At 38.2% G+C, this 23,503-nt stretch overlaps 1 protein-coding gene across 1 annotated transcript in view; it reads right to left on the bottom strand.

The window, feature by feature from the left end:
• Positions 1-583: 583 nt before the first annotated feature.
• The window catches only part of jam3b (junctional adhesion molecule 3b), a 114,894-nt gene continuing 91,974 nt past the window's right edge, over positions 584-23,503 (bottom strand). The window contains exons 3-10 of the mRNA XM_041802016.1: positions 20,452-20,520; positions 20,249-20,362; positions 19,989-20,141; positions 13,136-13,338; positions 9,718-9,817; positions 9,497-9,626; positions 9,350-9,404; positions 584-5,097 (exon numbers count right to left, since the gene is read on the bottom strand). Coding sequence (XP_041657950.1) covers positions 5,062-5,097; positions 9,350-9,404; positions 9,497-9,626; positions 9,718-9,817; positions 13,136-13,338; positions 19,989-20,141; positions 20,249-20,362; positions 20,452-20,520 — 860 coding nt within the window. The 3' untranslated portion in view covers positions 584-5,061. The remainder of the gene's footprint in view (positions 5,098-9,349; positions 9,405-9,496; positions 9,627-9,717; positions 9,818-13,135; positions 13,339-19,988; positions 20,142-20,248; positions 20,363-20,451; positions 20,521-23,503) is intronic.

Raw genomic sequence — 23,503 nt, 5'->3', positions numbered from 1 at the left:
ACTTTGAAAACAAAACAGTGGTGAAAATAGGTTAAAGAATGGCATAGTTAGTTTTAAATTGCCATGAATGGGCAGAAACAGGAATAAAGTGGGTTAAAAAGTGGTAAAAATTGGTTAAAAGCAGCTTATAGGGGCAGAAGCAGAGGTGAAGATGGGCGTAAAAAGGAGCAAGAATGGGTTAAAAGTGGTAAGAACTGCTTAAAGTGTCAAAACTTGATGAAAAGTTGAAAAATGGGCATTGGTGAAAGGGGGTTGAAAAGTGCTGAATATATGTTAAACACATGAATCAATAAATCTAACAGCAGAAACCAATGATAGCTTTACACACTTGGCAGCTCCAAAATTAGGGAACCGTTAGCTGGGATGCTAGCATCAAAGCTTCTGATCCATCACACGTGCTCTGACATTATCAATAAATCACAACTAGGGAGGGTACTTGATGTTTCAGTTCAGCCCAGCCAGGCCTGTGTGTGCCTTGTTGTAATGTGTTTGCACACTGCCCTGCAGTCTCATGCCCTTGTTGCCTTGCCTTGTTGAATGAGCCCCACTGAGCTTTGTAAGAATCAAACAGACTCATGAGCAGTCATATCAGAAGTGAGTTTTATTAATCACAAATCGAGTGTCTCTAAAATGAACAAAAACAGGCCCCGCAGGCTCCAGATGGACATTCTACTGTTTCAGTTTGGTTCATGAAGTCACATGATGCACCAGACCTCAGTCTAACAGTTTCACAGAGCTGCATCAGAGGAGCGCTGCCATCTTTGATTTGAAAGACAGTGGTGAGTTAGCGTGGTTTAAAAAAAAGAAAAAAAAAAAAACAAACACTGGAAACATCTCTCTGTACCAACGCTGCTTTACAACATCAAACCAGATTACAGACGGACGTGTTCATGGCTGCCTGTGGGCTAAATGTGGGCGTCCTGCAGGATCCTCTGTGTTTGTTTGTGTCTGACACTTCGCATGAACTCTGCTTTATTAAGCGCTCACACTGCCTGAATAATCAGAGCTCCATTACAGCTGCCGACACGTCCATGGACACGGGGTCGACTCTGGGTTTGAACATTGTGTTTGTCTCTGAGAGCTGCGGCTGTTTAATCTGAAAATAAACAGCAAGGACAGATTTAGACCTGTTACAAACCAGAGCTAATGTATAAACGTCCCTGCTGTGGGTGTCCCTCTTTTCTTTTGCCTAATAGTGCTATAATGTGTCTTCTCCAAAAATAAGTCCCACTATATTTAGGCACTAATATAGTTCTATTCTCTACTTCAACATGTCTACACCATCAAATCTATGAAAAACAGCTATTTACACATTAGCAGATACGCATGTAAAGACAGGGGGTGAAGATTTGTGGTGATATCATTCCTCTCAAACGCCGTGCTTGTGGTTGAACGTGAAACCTTCGACAGTATCGTAGAAACGTCGGAGCAGGAGAGAGCATGGCCGTGGAGAGACTTTAAAGGCACTTAAGAGGAATGAATTTATACAAATGAGAGGGGAACGTATGATCTGTGTTCTGTGTGACGCATCATAAATGTACCTGAAACTTGTTCTTTCTTAGATTTGTCAGGTTTGTACTCTTTCAAATATTTTCTCTTGGTTCCTGAATTCAACACGTTGACTTAAAAAGACAGAGCAGTGTTAGTTATTTCCTGTGTGCAAATGTCGGGCAGATCGTCTCTACCATGACTGATACTCAGCGAACATTTGACCACATTTATCGCTTAAAAAAATATTTTTAACTACTAAACAAGAGCTTTACGTGACCTGTAAGGAATAAAGGAGGACATTTTGCATTCAAAACGTGAATTTTTCAGGAAATTCTCAAATTCTTAAAAGATGGGAAACTGTTAATTTACAGAGAAATACGGAGGAAAGAAAATATTTTCAGGCATGATTATTTGACCAATACCTTCATAAAATTACAGCCACCTCTTATTCCTGTTAGCAAGCTTGAATATAGAGAAAAAGCATTAATTTTAACAATATCTTAACAGTAAAAAAGCTAGCTGTCATTACTGTAAGCATCTAATAATACCATTAGCTTTATTACTGTTTGAAAGCTAACTTAACTATTACCTAGCATTTAGGCTAATATTGTTAGCTAGCTTGATTACTGTTGGCTAGCTAGTAATACAGCTAGCTACTGACAGAGTGTAAAGTTCTGTAATTGAGCTAGCTTAAAGCAGAAACGCTAACATTATTGTTTAAAATTTGAGCTAGCTAGCATAGCTATTTGATGCTGATACAGAATAGTATTAATAAAAGAACGGCATAAAAACCAAAACCTGCTAACAGTTCAGAAGCTAGCCTTTAGTAATGACGATTCCAGATACTTGAAACGAGCTCATTACTGCTAGTTTTCTTAAATTACTGTCAGCTAGCTTCGTTGTGATTAGCTAGCTGCACCGATAACAACAAGTTCTGTTTGACATTTAAGTTAACAAAGACTAGCTAGCCAACAGTGATTTGACCAGCTAATAGAAATGTTAGCCAACTAACAGTTATTTAAGTCAGGTAATAATAATGAAACAGGCTAACAAAGATTAGCTAGCCATCAATAATGTAGTTAGCTACAGTAATTTCAGCCTTTTAAGAGTTACAAATGTACATGCTAGCCAACAAACAGTACTGGTGTTAGCCAGGAGTGATAGCTGCTAACAGTTCAGTACGTATCATCTAACTGTGTCGCGTCGTTGTGGTGAAGAAGCTCTTGTTTAGAGTTAAAAAATAAAAAAATGGTAAAATGTTTTCTTTTCTCAGTCTTACAAATGGAAAGAGTTTCATGTCGCCTCAAATAGGAATTTTTTCATGTTTCACCACTTTACATAATCTTTAGAGAGAGAAAGAAAAACAAAACAAGCATCTATATACAATCAGAACAACTGTTAACCCTCCAGACCGCAGCTGTAATTATGTTTATATCACTGTTACACTGAAGATTTAGTGAAAAATCAAATAAAACAGAATAAAAAGGAAATTCAAGTTAGAAACATCAGTGAGAGTTGGGCATTAGCATGATCTTGATAGGTCATCTTGATAAAAATTTAAGTGGGTTTCATGAGTTACGCCTCTGTAAGTGGCAGGTTAAGATAAATGAAAAAAACAGTTCTTTTTACGTGAATCTGCTTGAGTCAACGTTTTTATTGTTGGCAATCTCTGCTTATACTTCTGACAAGCAGATATTAGGTTAAAGATAAACACAAAAATCAAGATTGAGGTTTGATTTAAGCATCTCAGCTCACAGCCCTCCATGTGATCATCTTCTTGATTGAGAGATAAGATATGAACAAAGTACACTGATCAAAGATTAATATGAAATTTCTGATATTTTTCATGTGTTGTTCACAACTTTTGGAATATCTAAAATTGACTTCTGAGCTTCGTTTAGTGAGGAGGGATACCTTAGCTGCCAGTTGTCCATCCCTGGAGTGGGCTTTATTTATCACATAACCACACTGCTTTGACAATGGAGTAATTTCTGCCATTTTCTGTCAGTTAATCCAAGTAATTTTCAGTTGTTAGCCTCTTTAGAAGCAAGTAGACATGAGAGTCAACACTGTAACATACACTGTGTTAAATATACTTTAATCTGACTGGTCACATAATTTAAAAACTTCATATTTTTTTACAATATTTTGGTTAGACTTGCTCTGCTAGTGAAGATAACTCCACTGTGATGCAACCAAAGAATAAAATACAACTTAAGCTGTAACTTGAATATGCACAGAATTTGTGCATGGCTGGCGCAAACGAGCTGTTTTTAAACTGGCAGCTGTTCGTCTCTGTTTTCATGATGAATCAAACCGTTGATCATCAAAGCATGAAAATACTGTGATCAAACTATTTCTCAGAATCATGTAGCACTTACACATTTATCAGCAAAGGTGGTTTGTGAAAGCAAGTCAGCAGATTTCAGCCATGATCATTAGGAGATTTTAAAATGTGATTGAAGGGGTTGAATTTACGAATTGTTTCTTTAGTGATTATAACTTTAAAACTCTTGACTAAGAAGTTCAAATAGAAAATGCACAGGTAGTAAAAATAAAATGAGAAAGTGTGACGTAATGTTCACTCAGATTTGACTCTTTACGGCCGGGTCTGGAAGGTTAACCTACAAACCCTGTTAGTCGTATTATCTTCATGATTATTTTAGTGTAATACTGAATGTATGCATGACAGCAAAACTATCCTGGAGTAAATTCAATATATACAAGATTAACAGCAAGCATAGAAGGACACTTAAAATCAAGAAAATGCAGCACTGATCGTGTACAGTGTTTCACAGCATTTGACTGGCACTCTTCAAAGACTATCTACAAACATTAACATGGAAGTCTATCACGACAGGAGCCGGGCTTTTCCCAGCGCAGAAATTAAATATGTAAGACCGCCCATCAAGAAGCACATCTGGATATGCTAAAACAAATCGTTTTTCTTTTGTTTTCTCATGATTGCGAAGGTGTAAATGCTTACAGCTCGATGCAAAGTGGTTAAAGTGTTACATATTTTTATCCACAACCAAATAAAAAAAGAAAAAACACGTTAGTACTTTACAAATATTTAAAAAAGTAAACCTTTATCTATAGGCATTTTAAAATATATTCCATCAAAAATAGTCTGACAAATTTCAACAGTAGAAAAGAAATGTTATACAAATGACAGAAGGTTTGAAGCTAATGTTGTACAGTAGAAATGTGTCATGATAGACCGACTCCTTGGGTTCTACGGCGACAAACAAAGAAATGTTTTTACTGCTCCACCTGCTTCAAAACCATGCAATAACTGTAAAGAAAATCTCCATAATTTAGTCAAATGATTTCCATGGTTGGTGATAAAAGTCGACTAATGAACCTCAGTCCTTACGTGTATGACAGTTCTAAGTTTTGTTGTCCTGTGGATTCTTGCTGTCACCTTTGGCAAACTTTGAGTGGTTGTATTTTGTCGTGCTGAGCGCTCCGAGCATGAACTGTGGCGGCTCCGTGTCAGACAGCGTGGAGTTCAGTCCCACATGTCATGTCTCTCACTCAGCACAAAGACGCTCATCCTCCTCTTCTCCTTCAGATCACAAATGATGACTTGTGTCGGAAATCCCCCTGAAAATAACACGGCAGATGGGGTTAAAAATTCATCATACTGAGCATGTAGTAGAAAAACAATATGTGGCCTTTTGAGCCAGCTATTCTAAGCTCTGTCTTAAGTTCTGCTGTTAAGTCTACACCCATGATTAAACTACTGAAGTTGTACTTAAGCGATCTCTCTGGCCCTGTACAGATTTTGATCTGTTTTGGATGTTTGGACTGCACTTTAGCACTTTCGTCCATATCATATATTTTAACAACATGCCTTCAGTGATAACCTTATGTCAGAACTCACTTGTGGCCCTCTAACCATGCTTAGTCTCCCTACATGCTGTGTGAAGAGAAGCTGCTGGAGCTCATGACGTCTTTAGCAGCTTTTCTCCCTCATCTAGTCAATAATCTGCTTTTAAAGAACACAGTAATGTAATATTTAGTCAAGAGGAGTCCTGGTTGCATTGAAATGACAACCCAATTTAAGACAATAAATTACTAGGGAGTCATGATGTGCAGTTCACAGATGATTCATTCCCAAGAGCTGGTTCTTTTTGCAGATTAATGCATTGGCTAATATTTGAGAGACTCATTTCCTTTTTTACTAATTTTGATGTTATATAGATGTGAAAATGGCTTTTCAGAAGCCGTTTGGGAGCTAAAAGTCCTGCTTTTCAAACTGAGCTGAGACAAATAATCCAGGTCTCTAAAAATAAGCACACTTCCCATCTCTGCATGGACATAAATGCAGCCATGCTTTTGTTTACTTGCAGAATATCAAATCACTTGATGGGATGGTCTTTAATGCAGACCAGCACTTGTTGTGTCTACACAACCAACCCAGAATGGACTGACCCAGACCACCTCTATGTTTAGTATGAGTGACTGGTTGCTGAACTGTTTTCAGTACACATTGAGGTGCATTCACATAAAGCATTTATAATCACCACCTGGAATCTGAATGCCCAAAACAGACATAAATCCCTGTGAAGCTTTAGTAAAAGTGGGGTAATAGTTGGGCTTCCCCACTGAGTTGTAAGGCTCATTGTAACCAAACTATTGATGCTGAAATGACATTTTAACGTTAACAAATAAGTCAAAAGCATTTTTGAAAGCAGTGTTTGTTACACAGCAGCCTCTTGTGCTGCCAACAGACTAAAGGTTGAAAATGTCTTCAAATAACCATTTTTATAAGACAAATATTGACAAAGCATGCGTAAAATATGACCAAGAGAATTTATTGAAAATGAATCATTCACTCTTGAAAAATGCTGCTGTGAAAAACAGCAATTTTGACTTTGAGTGGTGAAATGACCAACTTTTATTTTGCAGATAAAATAAGTCATAAAAGGAAAGCAAAAGTAGCAAAAGAGTCTTCTGACACTTACAGATAAAATAGAACACACTGCTGATGCCAAACAGCCGCTAGAACCCCTCTGCTCATCCTTTCAGTTATCCCCTTATTCAAACGACAATGGCAACTTTATTTTACAAAACTTTACACAGAAGCAAAGAGTGAAGTCCAGTTCAGACTAAGGATTTGGGATGAAATGGGCTGAAACTTGGAATTTTTGCAAGAGGATGCACAGTCTGAAAGTCTATCACTTAACTTTATCAAAAAATGCAAAAACATTTGAAACCAGAGGATCGAGACCAAGGTTATTATAGTTAACTGAAACTAACTAAATAACAAAAACTAAAATGTACAAATCATTTTAGTTTACTGAAACTAAATAAATCCTAAGTTTTGAAAATCAAAAACTAACCTAAACTAAATTCTGTGCTTAGAAAACTTACTAAAATAAAATATAATTAAAGACAAAGTCTCCATAGTTTTAGTCTTTGACAGCAGCATACTGACTGACATGTGTGCCTAATCCTGGAGAGAGTAAAATTCCCCGATTTGTTTGGAGAAGACTCACACAATGGTACTTGGTCTTTAGTTGTAAACAACTATCAATATTGAATAAATCAAATGAAAAGTGAAGAGCCCTGTTGGGACTTGCCCCTGACAGGTATCCGATATTGCAGAAAAAAACTAAAACTAAATTAAAACTGAACTAAAACGAAGCATTTTTGCAAAATAAAAACTAAACTAAACAACCAACCCAGAAGGAAAAACTGATTAAAACTAGACTGAGAAGTAAAAGAAAAGGCAAAAATGACATAATGATAAAAACTAATGAAAAACCTAAAACTATTATAACCTTGATCCAGACTTTGGCCATTTGATGGGGTTTCAACAAAACACTCAATTTATGCTTAGACCTTAAGGCCAGATAAATACCATGTTTTGTCCATTTTTTTTGATTAGTCCTAGATCAGTTTCTTTGTTTGGAGGAGTTGGTTGATTAACTTTTAAGGCATAGTTCATAAAGACAGGGCTATTCCTCAAACAAAATGATCTATAAACCTCTTTACTCTGTCCAAAACTCTACCATTTTTACCAGGTAACCATTTGCAAGTCTGTTACTGGCCAGCTGACTTCTTCCGTGGGCTCTGATGTGCTGATTGGCTGTTGAAACAATGATATTCTAAAACTAGATTGAAGGCAAAGCCAGCCTGATTTGAGCTATAGCATCTCAGTTTACACAGCTGCAACTGTCTAAAAAGGTCTTGTGTGTTGTCAGGAATCTTTAGTCAGGACTGGACTTAAAACTTAAGGTGTAACTTCAACCAAAACAAGTCAGCTGTTGGAAAACTCATTGGCTCTGTCTTCAGTAAGATCAACATGAAACTAGGCTACATTTGAGCTTTTACTGTTACTATCCCTCACAACAGATCAGTCTTAAATGACAGACACTTTAGAGTCAACTTTAAGCACTGAGGCAAGTTTTTAAACTCCTGTGTAGATTTAGAATACATACACTTTGTATTTCATATCGGAAAATACTGTGTACTCAAAGTTCTGTTAATAAAATCTCACTTGTTTCGAAACAGGGCCACGTCCCTAATCAGCAAATATCAGCACATCTGCTTGCTCGACAGCTTTTTGGACTCACAGAGGCGTGTGGTTAAACTGTGGTCTGCATGACTGATAGGTGTGAAAAGTTCTGGAAAGGATTCAGTAGATTGCTTCACCAGGAATGACTTCACTGTAACCTTATATCTGAAGTACACCCACTAGAAAACTCTCACAGGCTCAGGTTGAGACTGTCAGTAGCAGTACAGAATCGTACGACAGAGCTCAACTATAAAAAATAGTATAGAGATTGTTTTACTGTATGAAAAATACAGCTTTGTTTTTACTCATTACATAAATGTTCACCAATAGTAAGATGAAACTGATGTAGGGAACAAAACCTAAAGTTTAGGGTGCTTTCACACAAGACGATTGGTTTGAACCGTGCTGCAGCATCCTGCTGGCAACATCGATCCGTGCCTGCGCCCACTTGCAGATGTACTCAGTCTGAAACATAGCTGGTTTACAAACCCGCCAAGGGGGAGAAAGAAGAAGCTACTGTGGCAACCACTTGAGCCAAGACCTTTATGATTGAAGACTGTTTATGTTTAAAGCCGGCAAAGGAGTCCATCCAGCCTGTCCATCCATAGATGTTTTAAAAATAATTTTGAGACGCCAGCAACGTCCCTCTTTGTATCTACACATCTACATTTGACTCAGAGGATTAAATGGGCTCAGGCCATGCAGATACGGTGGTTTTTGAGGTGACAGGTGCTGTTTTTGCCTTTGCAGCTTGTCTTGCTGACTCAAACTTGTGGTCATCTGTAAGGTGAGTCATAAAGACCATCTGTTCACTTGATTCTGACCATTTTCACCATTTAAAATGAGAACAAACTGCTGCTGAAAATAAGTTTTGCTTTAAGGATGACGTCATATAGCTGACTCAACCCAGGCCTTGTGTCCAGGCATGATTCATTTACATTAACACTGACCAAAACAAACCAGACTTTGGGCTCAAGTGGACTCAGATCTGAGACCGGACACTAAGTGGGAAAGTGCCTTAATTTTTTTTTTTTTCACATGACGAAGAACATGCTCACAAATGTTAACTGTTTCATCTCTCCCACATTTCACCTCACACTTGTCTGATTCTACACAGAGAGCAGGTGGTGGTAGCTCTGCCTGTTTTAACCCTTTAACCATAAAGAATATAATTCATACTGTCGTTTGACTGTACATCAGTTTTAGATTTAAATTCTTAGTATGGCTTCACCTCAAATTAAACTGTTTTTGGTGGATATATGAAGAACTGATTTTTTTGTTCAAGATAATATGAGAGATTAATTTCATAAATGTTATCTGTTGTTTACAAACCTCATCATCCGTCCTGACGTAGTCCACTCCATCTCCTTTAGCTGGAACTTTGTAACTAGAAGACACAAAACAACATCATGCCTTACGGAGGACAGATCAAAGAAAAATCATGTTTGAATTGATGGTATGAGTATATTGATGTCTTACTTGTTCCCTGTCTGTTTTTGACTGGAGAAGAAGCCTCTCTTGTACGCACAGCAGATCCCCGCTGTTATACACAAGAGAACCACCACCACCACCAGCACTCCCAATATGATCCCAACCACATCAATGTCATCTGTGGGGATTACAGCAGGAATTTAGCAATCAAACATAGAGAAAGTCCAACTGACAAAATAAGACGTATATTCCTTCATGGCCACACTTACAGACTTCCATGTTTTGAGCCGGACACTCAGCGTATCCTGCATCGTTCTTTGCTCTGCAGTAGTAATCGCCTGCATCTTCTTTTCTGACTGTGACGAACTTCTGTGATGGAGAATTCACAAAGATGAACTTGATTAATGCAAAGACCAACACCTCAGGATTACTTTAAAATTACTACTGCTGAAAATTCTAAGATCATTCAGACAACAGAACACACAAAAACATTTTCCAAGACACTGAACATCCCCTGGAGTTCAATTAAATCCATAGCCAAGAAATGGAAGGAATATTGCACATGTGTAAACCTGCCTAGATCAGGCTGTACTCGCAAATGACGTAAGAAGAAGACTAGTGAGAGAAGCCTCCAAGACACCTATGACTACTCTGATGGAGTTTCAAGCTTCAGCAACTAAGATGGGAGAGACTACGGGAGAGTAGCAAAGAGAGTGGCAAAGAGAAAGATACTGTTGAAGAAAACTCAGATTCAGTCTGGACAAGAGTTCACCAAAAGGCATGTGGGAGACTCCATGGTCAAGAGGGAGAAAGTTCTTTAGTCTGATGTGACTAAAAAGGTGCTTTTTTTGCCATCAGACAAGATGCTTTGTTTGGAGGGCACCAAACACCACATATCACTACAAACACACCATCCCAACTGTGAAGCAGGGTGGTGGCAGCAACATGCTGTGGGGATGCTTCTTGGCAGCCAGCCCTGGCAGGCTTGTAAAGGCAGAAGGTAAAGTGAATGGCTTTGTATTCATGGATTGGGACACAGTTAAAATCCAAATGTGCAACATCCAACAGACTGTGTTTGGGAAGGCTGGAACCTTCAAAAAAATTGCAGGGTGATTGGGTAATAGTCTGTCATATTCATTATGGGCCAATCCGAGTGACAGAACATGTAATGTAGTAGGCATGTGCTGCTGCAGTTCATATTATAACATTAGAGAACACTGTCATAGATTATTATGGTTTTATTTCTTTTTTCTAAATGAATAAAGTCAAGAAAGGGCAAAAAGGCAGGAGAGAAGTGACATTACTGTCAGTTCATGTGGGTAAAAAAAAGAGTCACATTCACACCACATTTACATCCTTTTAGATAACTGAGAAAATGTCATTATCATGTCAGGGGAGGTTCAATATGAAAATGAAAGAGAAATGGACAGACTGCTGTCTGTGTCTGATAGAGAGAACCAGGGGATTCAGTGACAGAGCACAGGGACGGACAGTTAAACTTTACACTCTGCCTCCGTTCTGTCAGTCTGTAAGAAAACATACCAGAGACGCCTGAGGGGCTGTATGACTCCAGACTTTTAAAAAACAAAATAAACCTATTTTTATGTTCAGTATCTACCACTGTGTATGGTCCTGTTTTTATCAGAAATGTTTACAAAATGATATGTCAAATTTACACCATGGTGGGTTCTTCCTAAAGTGCAGCACTAAACACAAAGATGTTGTTATGTATGTTACATTATTTGACTCTCTGGGCAGATGATCCAGCCATTTTAACAGCATGTTCTGAAGGCTTTGTTTTATCTTTATGGTCCTACACGGCTCCTTCCAGCTGCTCTTTGTGTTTCTATAAAGCAGAACTGATGATGTACACATTATCTGTATGGCAGGAGGGGATTGTATAATACCTATGAGGAGATCTGCCTCCGCACAGTCAGCTTTTTTAAGAGAGAGCGGCTCACGCACGGAGAAAATTACCCACAATTATCAGAGACTGAGGCACAAACTGGACTGTTCAAGATTAACCTCAAATCAGAGATTAAACAACCATGTGTGAATCCATATTATCGTTTCAAATTAACCTGGCAGGCTCTTTTATAAAACCTTCTTCTTATTTCATCTGTTGTTAGACTGATTTCTCTGTTTGTATTTAAGTTGATGTTTTTTATTGAAGTGTCTTTTTGGCTTTAGATACACCTACACAGGGATTGTAGTGAAAAATATGACAAGAAATGCTTATGCATTTAGAGAAAAGTCCCTGAATGTGCTGTTTCCCTCCTACCTAATTACATTAAAGGGAAATGTTCATGTCATATATTATGGAATTTAGCAATGGTAATAACAATACTGACACTTACAGGTAAAGACACAAAATTTTGTCTCAAGTGTAGTTTAAAATGATATCATGTCTAATATATTGACATTTTTGTTAATTTTATTAAACCATAATTTTGTAGGTTTCATGTTTGTTTCCTTTTATTTTAAGAAAAAAAATTAATATGTAGTTTACCTTCATTAACAAATATAAATATAGAAATTTATACTTAGCAGCCGCTTTAACCCATTTTTGCCACTGCTCAACAATGTGGCTCTTTGGTTGAGTAACACTGAGTTAAACAATCAAATTAGAGATTTCAAATATCTAAATTTAAATTCATTCCTGCACATACAGTAGCAGAGTTAATTTTGCCAGCTAAAAATAGGACTAAAAGTATTTGTTGACAACCTTTTGGACATTAAAATGTCCAACATTTGCCTATGAAATGAGAACGGTATATCTATATTTTTATCAGTTCATTTTGAATTGATCAAAGTATTGAGAGTGCATTAATATGAGTGTTTAATATTTAAATACATTTATGAAACTAAACTATCAAACTGTGACACCAAAATGTAGACTTAACATTTTTATCTAAAGACTTAATTTAAAATAGATACTTAAACTAACACTAACAAAGCAAAGCTGACCAGAGTTTGATTTTTTGTTGGTGTAAGCATACTTAGCCAATAAGACTGATTCTGAAGCTCAAAGTCTATTCATGACATAATGTCCAAGTGAATAAGATTCCTGATTTGAAGCATGATAAACCAGTTCCATGGGTTTCAACACGTTTTACTCTTTATTTTTCATAAAGGAGGATGACATAGGAGCTGACTAGTTTCCTGGTCATACAACCTTATCTAAGCTAATTCATTCTAATTATATATTTTATAAATTCCTGTCCGTCTGCATCGTTGGTGGCCATCATTTCCTCACATGGGAGTGGCAGCAGGGAGTGATGAGTGTTTCTGTAAACGCTCTAAAAATAACCATCTAAACCAGATAAGCACAGTGGAAAAAGCTCATTACTTTGCAGCTACCACTGTAAACTTTTTCCCGTTGTTTCCCATCAGGACAAACTCTGCGGTATGTTTTGGTGCGTCACGTCTGAAAGGCGAACTGAAGGTTAACAGAGAGTGTCGGAGGCAGACCCAGGCAAGCTGGGAAGTGGGCAAGGAATTAAGGAATGTGAAAACGAGGACAGCAGATTCCCCTCGTGGCTCGAGCTCTCTCGCACCATCAACTGTCTCCCCAAAATATCCGCCCCCACCCCTGGGCGTCAGGCCACCATCCCCTGCTGCCCCGCCCTTGCTGTCCTGTGTGTCCTTGTCCAGACACATGCATGGTCACAACAGACATTCACTAACCAGAGTTCCTGTTTCTGCGTTGAGCGTGTACGAGGAGTTGAAGAATTTGAGGCTGGTCTTTGGGTCGTCTGGGATCTCCTCACGGTTCTTAAACCACTGGTACTGAGACTTGGGGAAGCCCTCCTCCTCCACACAGGTCAGCTCTGCAGACTTCCCAAAAGGCACTGACTTTGGGACGCTGCACTTTGGCACCACGGGTTTTACTGTAGAGACAAAAACACATCATTACAGCTTCTGTAGGCATCAAACAGATGGATAAACTGTCACATTCCTTCATGATGCTGCTGGATCTTTGATTAACTCTAGACCTCTAAAATAAACAATGTCACCCCGGTTCTCAGGACTGGGTACACGATTTTTGTCCCATGCCAAAAAACGCCACCAAAACATGCAGCGCTTGCTTTCTTTAGCTCTGCGATCCAGAGATGCAGTTTCAGAGGTTTCCTCTTATAGCCCAGAACACGCCTTTGCAGCTGGGCAGGTCTGGTCATAACACATCCTCGTATGTATGCCAAAGGGTTGGTGCGACCTACAACACGGTTTCATCTTACAGCATCATGAGTGTGAATCTCTCAGTGAGGTCTCATTTTAAGGGCACAATAAAGGGCGATACAGTAATAAATATAATCATGATATGGTTTTGGAATGGATCAATATCCATATTTACTTTATTAGTCATCACAGGAAATGTTAGAAGTGTCCTGATAATGAGGGAAACCTGATAATGGCAGCACAAATCAAATCATAGCAAATGTACTTGTCTCATTTCTTATAAAAAATATCTCATTGATTTACTGTAAGCCACATTTACATGACAAGTCCAGGTAAAATTCTAATTTAAAAATATATTTAAGATGTTTTTACAAAATTGAAGGCCTGAATGACTTGTTTAAAATTTTTTGAAAGTTCAACTTTTAGGCTTTTTGCCTTTATTTTAATGGAACAGAAGAGAGCGGGGGAAGACGTGCACCAAACAGCGCTGCGACTGGGAATCAACCCGGTATGCTTGGAAAAAAATTGGCAAAAAGTCTATGATGTACTTTTATTTTGAAGGGCATGCCTCTGTCTCTGCGCTCCATCACATTTTTGCCCTATTTTTCACAAGAACGTAGTTCTATTATGTAATCCCTGTTAAATAATGACAAAAAATATATAACAACATCATACCAGGCACAAATGCAAAGATGTTCGAGGAACATTTATACATTGTGTTTGGGAAGGGGTTGAAGTCCAAATATTTTGAAGGGAAGTGATTAATAAAATAAAGATTATGTGATCTATTAACACTCCATTAGAGTCTAAAATAATTCTGTTGCATTTATATCGATCAAATCTCAATTTAAAAAACAAAGAATATAAATTAATAGACTTCTCTGAACTTCAAGACAAACGGATGATAGCTTTAAACTAGAAGAATACTGTTGCACCTAATATAGGTGCTTGGATTAAAATGATGGTAAACTGTATGTTTTTGAGGAGAAAAACATACATACTGAAAAATAAATGACATGTTGCAGGACATTTGTAAACCATTTGAGGACTTTGTTAAAAACGGTGACCTAAATGAGCTTCTACATGAGAAAGTCTACGAATGAGATATTTTAAGAGTGACAGTAATAAACCACAGAAAAGGCAGAGGCAACATTTGGATCTTAAAGTTGTTGTTTATGCATTGCATACATGTCCGTGTGTTTATGCACTGTGTATTTGTAATTAAGACATAAAATGATTTATTTTCTTGGCAAATCAGTGGCTGAAAGAGAGTATCTGATGATGTCTGAAAGAAGGTGGATGGGTTTTTAATGTATTCTTTTCTTCTTAGTCAAAAACTATAATATGCTGTCAACACTGATGTGGATTATTCCACTAAAACAATAAAACATAGTTCAAAAATGTTTACGATTAAAAAATGTATGAAATGTGGGCTATAGTTTGTCATTAAGGAGGCGTTGATGGGTTCTGACTCCAGACCATTTGGGAGTCACTGCTCTAAGGATCGTTCAACACTAGTGACCATGGCCTAGATCCGAGCACACTTGACACCAAAGTCTGATTCATTTGAATCGGAGATGGGCACAAGTCCCTTATTCAAAGTCCAAGTCAAAGTGTCAAGTCTCTGAGGGACGGTCCAAGTCAAGTCTCAGGTCTCTGAGGGGTGGTCCAATTCAAGTGTCAAGTCTCTGAGGGACGGTCCCAGTCATGTCTCTTCTTGCCTTAATGAAGTAATAATAATAATTGTAAAAATGAATAACATGGATGTTACTCAGAGTAACAGAAAAACTCTACTTGCATAATTAGACATTCAATATAGTCTGCAAACATCTGAGGTGAATAATGGCACTGAATCCTAACTAATCTTTATAATGTAAATAAATATACTCTCCAACAAAAAATGATGGTAACCTTTTACCAGGTGGTAATATCACTGTTACATGATCAATAGTAAAGCTGTCACCTAAACTTGGCTCTAGCTGAAATGAATAATTAACCTGATATCTGAAATCTTAACAAACCAGTCCATCTTATTTCTAGTCAGAAAACATCTTAGTATTTAGTTTAGGCTTCATTCACCTGAAAAATCTAGATAAGCATCTAATTTTCAGATATTTAAAACAATTCCAGACTTGTCAGTGGCTTTTAACACATACAAGGATTCATTTTTGACGAGAAGTTAGTTGAACAAATTGACCAAGATTTGATATTTTTTCATTGTGGTGCTTTGATAACAGAGGTGCACACTCCTTGTTTTTTTGCTGTCAGATTAATTTAAGCTCAAGCTCAAATGAGACAGAAAGTGCTCTTTTACTGTTCAACCTTTTTATTACTGATTTGTATGGTCTCAGTCTTGTCGTGGTCTTGGCTCGTCTTGGTCTCAGTCTTGACTTGGTCTTGGTGCACCCTGGTCGCGACATGTCTTGGCCTTAGAGTGTAGTCTTGACAACAACACTACTAGTTTGAGTTAGAAGTAGTAATAGTAGTAAAATTAATAAAAGTAAATGTGTCAATGCACTTGAGCTTGTATAGTGCTTCTCAAGTTATTTCAAAATGCTTTAGGTAACACTATTACCTACCAATCACACCCATTCACTTCACATCACTACTTTAGTATTAAAGGCTTCTAGAGTGGTCACAGTATTAACTAATCCTACTGATGTGCATCCATACACCACTGAGGCATCAGAAGGAGAAATTTGGGATCATGTCTCTTGCTCAGAGACACATCAACATGTGACAACTAGGGATCGAACCCCTGACCTTTTAATTGAGAGATGATTGACTCTACCTACTAAGCCACATAGCTGTGATAATGATGATCAATCTCCTACAAGACTGTCACACATTTTCAGGTACAAGCAGTGTGCTGCTTTGAAATGTTCAACTTTTATTAACCGTTATTGTCTCTACTGCATAATTCTCTCCCCATTGCTGTCTCTCCATCTGTCTTTATCACAGGAGACATATGTGCTCCATGCAGAAGTGTATTGGCTCATCATTAAACAACAGAACCTAAAATATAAAAGAAGAAAAATGCATCATGTTGAAAATAAAAATTCACTGAAAAGTTACAGAAGATGCTGATTTATTACTCTCCTCTCTTCTTAATAATCAGAGTTCCTCCTTCTATCTGTTATTTCACCTCCTAGCTGTGACAATATGAATGGGGGAGTGAAAACAGTAAAGCAAAAAAGAACAGGAAGAAACATATATAAAACTTTATACAGTGCTTCAACAAAACAGTCTGGGTTTGAGGCAGCACCCCAGGTGATTCCCTGTATTATCTGTGCCTTGAGCTGGCCCTGTCTATAGCAGCTGCTGCTGGTGACGTACTCTCTCTCTGTCAGCTGTGGAGTGTGGCTGCTCATGCTCCAGACGTGGGTCATGCACGATGTGATGGGATGATATTGAACTTGTTCTGATAATACATTAGAAATACAAAAGAAAAGAAATGGGCACAAGTCTCAAACTATGAGTCTGAGTCGAGTCGTGTGTCTTCAGAGGCGAGCACAAGTCTCAAGTCACATCTGTGTTTGACCTAAGCATGACTCCCACCTGAGTCTCAAAGTTAAGCTCCTGTTCCTGGAGTGAAGACCAGACACAGGCATCATGCCTTAGCCTGCTTAAAGAGTTGGACTCAGGCATGGTTCATGTGTACTCATGTAAGGCCCAACTCCCACATGTACCATGCAGCTCAGAGGATAAAATTGGTCAGTGCTGCGTGGGCACAATAGCTTTTGGAAGAGGCAGGAGATGTTTAGAATTGCCTTTACAGCTCTACTCACTGATGACTACCCTGCACTTGAGCTCAGTTGTGTTCACGTCCCCTGTGCATCATACTGAGTATATATGAATCACGCTTGGGACCAGTCAGAATTTTGGCAGGTATTCTAAATTCATTCTTAGTCCTAGAAAAATCAAAAACATATAGTCCAGTTTTAGCCTCAAAATGTCCTTACATCTTAGTCATTACTTTAAATAACATTTTATTTAAAGTAATTTTATCATCTTTATTAATATAAATGTAATACACTCATATGAATACACTATAAATACTTCAAAATACATTGAAGGTAAAACTGACTTACTTGGAATGCCCTTTACCTCATCTCAGCTTGTGTTTTTACCCATTAATAGCTAATAGCTCACACAAATCTAAAATCCACAGTCTTAAAATATTAGAATATTGTGGGAAAGTCCAATTGCAAAGGTTTCCTGAGCCTTCATTCTCATTCTGGTTAAGTCTGCACAACCACAACCATGGGGAGACTGCTGACTTGACTCTTATCCAGAGGAGAATCATTGAAACCCTTCACATGGAAGGTAAGCCAAAGAGGGTCACTGCTGAAAGAACAGGCTGTTCTCAGTAGCTGTATCAAAGCATATTCATGGAAAGTCGACTGGAAGAGAAAAGTGTGATAAGAAAAGCTGCACAAGCAACAGGGATGAGCTCAGCTTTCAGAAGACTGTCAAACAAACAGACTTAAGTAATTAGGAGAGCTTCCTAAAGAGTGGACCGAGTCTGGAGTCGCTAGATTGAAAGCTGCCACACGCAGATGAGTCCAGGAAACACAATACTAAGTGCCACATTCTTCGTGCTGAGCCAAAACGGAACCATGGATGTCATAAGCATCTTACCTGGTCCAAAGTCCTGTTTTCAGATGAAGGTAAATTTTGAATTTCATTTGGGAATCAGGGTCCCAGAGTCTGGAGGAAGATCAGAGAAGCCCAGAATCCTTTAGTGCTGACGTTTAGTGATTTCAGTTTTCAAAGTCAGTGATGGTCTAGGGTGCCATGTCATCTGCTGGTTATGGTCCACTGAGCTTCATCAAGTCCAGAGTCAACACTGTCAGTTGTTGTACCAGGAGATTTTGGAGCCCTTCATGCTCCCATCTGCTAAGAAGCCTTATGGAGATACTGATTTCCTTTTCTCCTGCCCACAGTGAAACTAAAACTACTAGAAACTGCTTTACTGACCATGGTATTACTGTGTTTGACTGGTCAGCCAACTGGTCTGACCTGAACCCCATAGAGAATCTCTGGGGAAATGTTTAAAGGAAGATGAAAGACACCAGACTCAACAACACAGAAAAGCTGAAGGCTGCTATCAGAGCAACCTGGACTTCATAACACCCCAGCAGGACCACAGACGGATTGCCTCCATGACACGTAACAGAGATGCAGTCATTTGTGCAAAAGAAGCCCCAATCAAGCACTGATTGCATGAGCATAATTTTCCAAAAGGTCAACATTTGTATCATAAATCATTTTTATTGTTATTTTAATATATTAATATTTATTTATTTAATATATATTTATTTCTGTGTGTTGTAAGCTGTAATCATCAAAACTATAACAAAAATAATTTATTTTGTGTGTGATGTATCTTGAATATGGACTTTCACTTCTTTAATTAAATCACACCAAAACCAACCTTTTTCATAAAATTCCAATTTTTGAGCTGCCCCTGTACATGTGCATGAACTTGCCTTGTCTCACTATTTTGCATAAGCTCAATTATTGTATATTTCAGCTGTATTGCCTCATTTAAATGTTATGGATGCAGAAAGACTTCAACAATGTATACAGCTGTACATCCTCTCTTGTAGAACCTGCTACAAAACAAATACAGTTGTTTCAGTGAGTATTACTTAGATTTTTACATAACAAGTTGATATCAGTTGAATATTTCCACTACTTAAAAACTTTGACAAAATCAGTTTTAACAAATACTGAGTATTTGCAACTTGTACAGTTTTGCAGTGTAATCTGTTGATTTTAGCTTTTACTACTGTTTTCTTCTTTCTGTTTGAATTTTATTAAGAGGCAATATCTCATTTGAGGTTGGGTTGCTGTACTGAATATTGGCGCTGGCATTCAACTCAACATCAGTCACTCTTCAGTGATATTGCTTTGATAAGTTTCCTGCAGACAAAGCTGAAGTTTACTGAAGCTTAGCTTGTTTCTCTATCAACTTCCAGACATCGGATGTCTAAAATCCTTTAACCTGCTTAATTAGATAGTTTAACAAGACCACAAGGTCTGTAAAACGAGATCAAAGTGACTGGCAGGAAAAGTAGCTGGTTGGAAATATTTAAAGATCCAGGATGAAAGGTTAAACTGCCTACTGACTGTCTGTTGAGTTGATTCGTGCCCTGTGATAGGCTGTCTGATAGTTTAAGTGTTTAAAGGCAAAAGTTTATTTCTTATCAACAAACTTTAACAAAGTCCTTTATCATGATCAATAATCTCCTAGAGCTTCAGTATTGCATTCTTATGAATCATCTCATATCTCTGAGTACATCTAACATGAATCACACCACACAGATTAATTGATGATTGGGTTAAATCAGATTACCTCTTACAACGAGGTCGATCACAATCTCATCAAACGACTTCTGGTCATTAGCAGCCGTGACCTCACAGCGATATTTGGCTGTGTCTGATCTGGTGGCATTAGTTATCAGTAATGTGGCCGGTTCTCTGATCACCGCTCTGTTCTCCAGGGCCCCTAAGTGGACAAACATACAAACAAACAAGAAGGAAAACATGTTAAGATTAATTGTCATAAATTTCTGAACTGTAGCAGAGAAAATATGAACTTTTCTGTTTTTGTACCTGAGATTTTCCTATCGTAGTACACATAACTGGGTCCTTCACTTGTTATTTTCTTCCATTCGATTCTGGGATTAGTTGTTGAGATGGACTCAATCAAACACGATAACTCGATTCCTGCAAGACAGAAAAAAGTAGTTGTTAGTGTGTTTGGACATGTCAGGTTTTGTATTTTCTGTGAGGCTTAAATGTTCTTCATGTCTTACTGTCGAACTCATCAGTCCACGGTGAGTCGTTCACTGTTCTCAGGACCACTGCTAACACGCTGACGTAGCCTGAAAAACAAGAGAGAGCAGAGGCGATGCAACATGAGTTCCTCTGGAGCATGAATTCTCATGATACACTGATGATCTCATGCTACACGCACAACACCAGCTGATGTTCTGCGCTCGTTTTAACACTCTCCTCAGGGATGTTTGTAACACGTTCACTCATCTTAAATCCCACAATCACAATTAATTTGAATGATTTTTACACCCTGCTGCTCCGTGTGCACGCTCTGCTTCTGTCTGCCGTCCATTTTTAGTCGTATTGGTCCAACCATTGTGTGTCTGTGCTCAGGGAGGGGGTGCTGTTTCTATGCACAGTGGATAATTGCGCAGGGAGGCATGTGTCCTTTTCAGGGCAGGCTCACCATGCCAGTAGTTCAACCGCCTGACGAGCCCCCCCCTCCTTGTCTCTCGCTGCGTCTCATGCTGCTGCCCATGTGGGACTAATGGGGCAAAAGCACCCTGGAAAGATCTGTGTTGGTATGTGGTGGATGGGCGAGGGCCTTGGGAGGGGGCACTGCTGAGTCATTCTGACAGCCTTTGGTCCACAAACTAATCCACACAAAGTCACTTCCACATGAATGCTAACGGAGGAACTGGATCATAAACATGTCCACAGACTGAAAATGATGCTCTGGATCTTGGAAACAGACTCAGCTGCAAATGTACCATTTACTGACAATGCATGAGACGCTGAATAATCAGTTAGCTTTGAATAGCTTTGAATCTTCAACAAGAAATAAATTAAATGACTTTAAATTAATTCTCACATCTGATAAGGGTTAATTTTACTGAATACACACAACAGCAAGAGACTGCTTTGCTTATTATGTAGCATCTTGCTGACAGCATACAGTCTACCTCAGACCACTGCAAATCCCAGGGATCCATTTAAATACACACTGCTGGAACCTACATTTTAGCAGGTGTGTTGTCTAATTTGTGGTATTGATTACACTTATCACAAGCCACATTGGCACAAAACCCAAGATAAACATGTATCAAAATATGAAACAAAAAAAAAAAAACAAAAACTCAGTTTGCTGTACAAATGAAACATAACTTCACTTGAGCATCTTGAAATAAGACTTATAAACTAGTTTAGACTAGGGATGCGTGCAGTTAATCTGTAAAACAGTTAAAATCATTTATCAATATAGTCAGCGGGGGATTCACTAGTCGGTCAAACAAATTGCCTATAATATTGTTATGAACACGAGCCAGAAATCCCAGTCTATAATGCTCTTTTAAACTGTAATGAATCTCTTGCCACTAGAGGCCGCAGTAGCTTCAGTTAAAGGCCGCTGGCTTCCTCTCTGGTGCTTCACCAGATGATAATATAAGACTAAGCGGTGGCTTAGTGGTTAGTCTGTGGTAGGAAGACCACAGTACGACAGTTTTCTAAAGTCGTAAATGGAAATAAAGTGTCATGTAGGCTGTCGAGGGTTGAACTCACGTATAACCACTCACCCGAAGTAAAAAGAGGCCAAATATCAAAGCACGATACTAGGCTTATCTACAAAGAGGAAGGAAGGCGGGCGGCGCTAGCTTTTAGTGGTAGCCACGCTGTAGAGAGTATATCAGGCTAACATCACACACACTGGTACAATGACCCTATGAGGAATTTGACTGTTTTCTAAGGGTTTTCTCCTCTTTAAGCACTTAAGGTCACCTTACAAGAAAACAGTCAAAACAAAAAAAAATAAAATTAGTCAACAAAATATTCACAAGTTATTAAAAAGTTAAAACAATGTGTGAAACAGTGTAGGCTGGCTGAAATCAGTCAGACAGAATATACCAGTTTGAAAAGACGGGTATTGAGACAGGATTTAAAAATGGACAGACAGTTTATGAGCGTTTAGCTGAAGAGGGAAATAGATGCTTAGGAACATCCTTAGTGTGGGTAGTCAATTTTGTTTAGGAAAACTCCAGCTGAATTTGCATGACCTTATTTTTTGTGTTGAACACCTTGACATAAGATGCTTATCTTGACTTTCAATGTAAATGAAAGTAAATTTAAAGTGGGTGTAATTTGATATATTTGACTAGAATCAAGACTGGGGATGTTAAATATTGGTGTTGGCAGTAGGGCTGAACAATTTGGGAAAATAATCTGATTAAGTTTTTTTTTTCCCCTCCAGCAATTTTGTGATTAACACTTAATATCCAACTATACTTTAAGTTCCTCATCCTCTGTATTTCTTTACAAGCAAGCAATAAATCATTGTAGGTTATAAAAGACACAGTATTTAGTAGATTAAACTCAGCCTTTACAAATTGGAAAACACATCTAATTGGAGTTATTTTGATTCACTGCAAATTTGACATGAACTGCTGCACTGAAGAGATGATGATTTCATGTTTTTCTTGTTATTTAAGACAAACATATACAAAAACTGGGACAGAAAGGTTTTCTGTAAGCTATTCTAAAAGTAACACAAACCTTCCAAAAACTTTGGGGTGAGCTAGACACAAGAATTCAAATGGCTACTTATTCAGATTTTCCTGCCAGCCCCTAGAAAAATTTCCAAAGAAGACATTCATATCCTGTCTCTGAGCATGTTACAAAACTTCCTTGTTATACTTTATGATGACTGCACAAAAAAGCCCCGAATAAATGAAAGCTTCTTATACTTTACGATTGCTACTATGATCTCTGCTCTTTTGATGATACCTGAATGTCAAAGTACATGTAGCACTGGTATGAAGGCAAAAACAGTTATCGTAGCATTGGACTCTGCTGCTCAGGCTGATTTCACACTAAAGGATTTTCAGATCTTAACTGATCTTATCCCTCAGCATTGGGGATGGGGATGGGGGTGGGAGTGGGAGGGAGCCAGCATAAGTCTGCCTTTTTAGAGTCATGTTTTTATGTCTTGTCCTGCCTTTTGAGACCCCCCACACCCAATCTGAAAGGGATATGTGGAAGCGGCTTAAGAGACTAAAGATCTGGTCAGAAAGAAACCACACCAATCACAAGATGATATAG

The sequence above is a fragment of the Cheilinus undulatus genome, linkage group 12 (assembly GCF_018320785.1).
Source record: "Cheilinus undulatus linkage group 12, ASM1832078v1, whole genome shotgun sequence".
Lineage (NCBI taxonomy): Eukaryota > Metazoa > Chordata > Actinopteri > Labriformes > Labridae > Cheilinus > Cheilinus undulatus.
The sequence above is the reverse complement of the archived record's forward strand: the minus strand, read 5'-3'. Positions and strand labels throughout refer to the sequence as shown.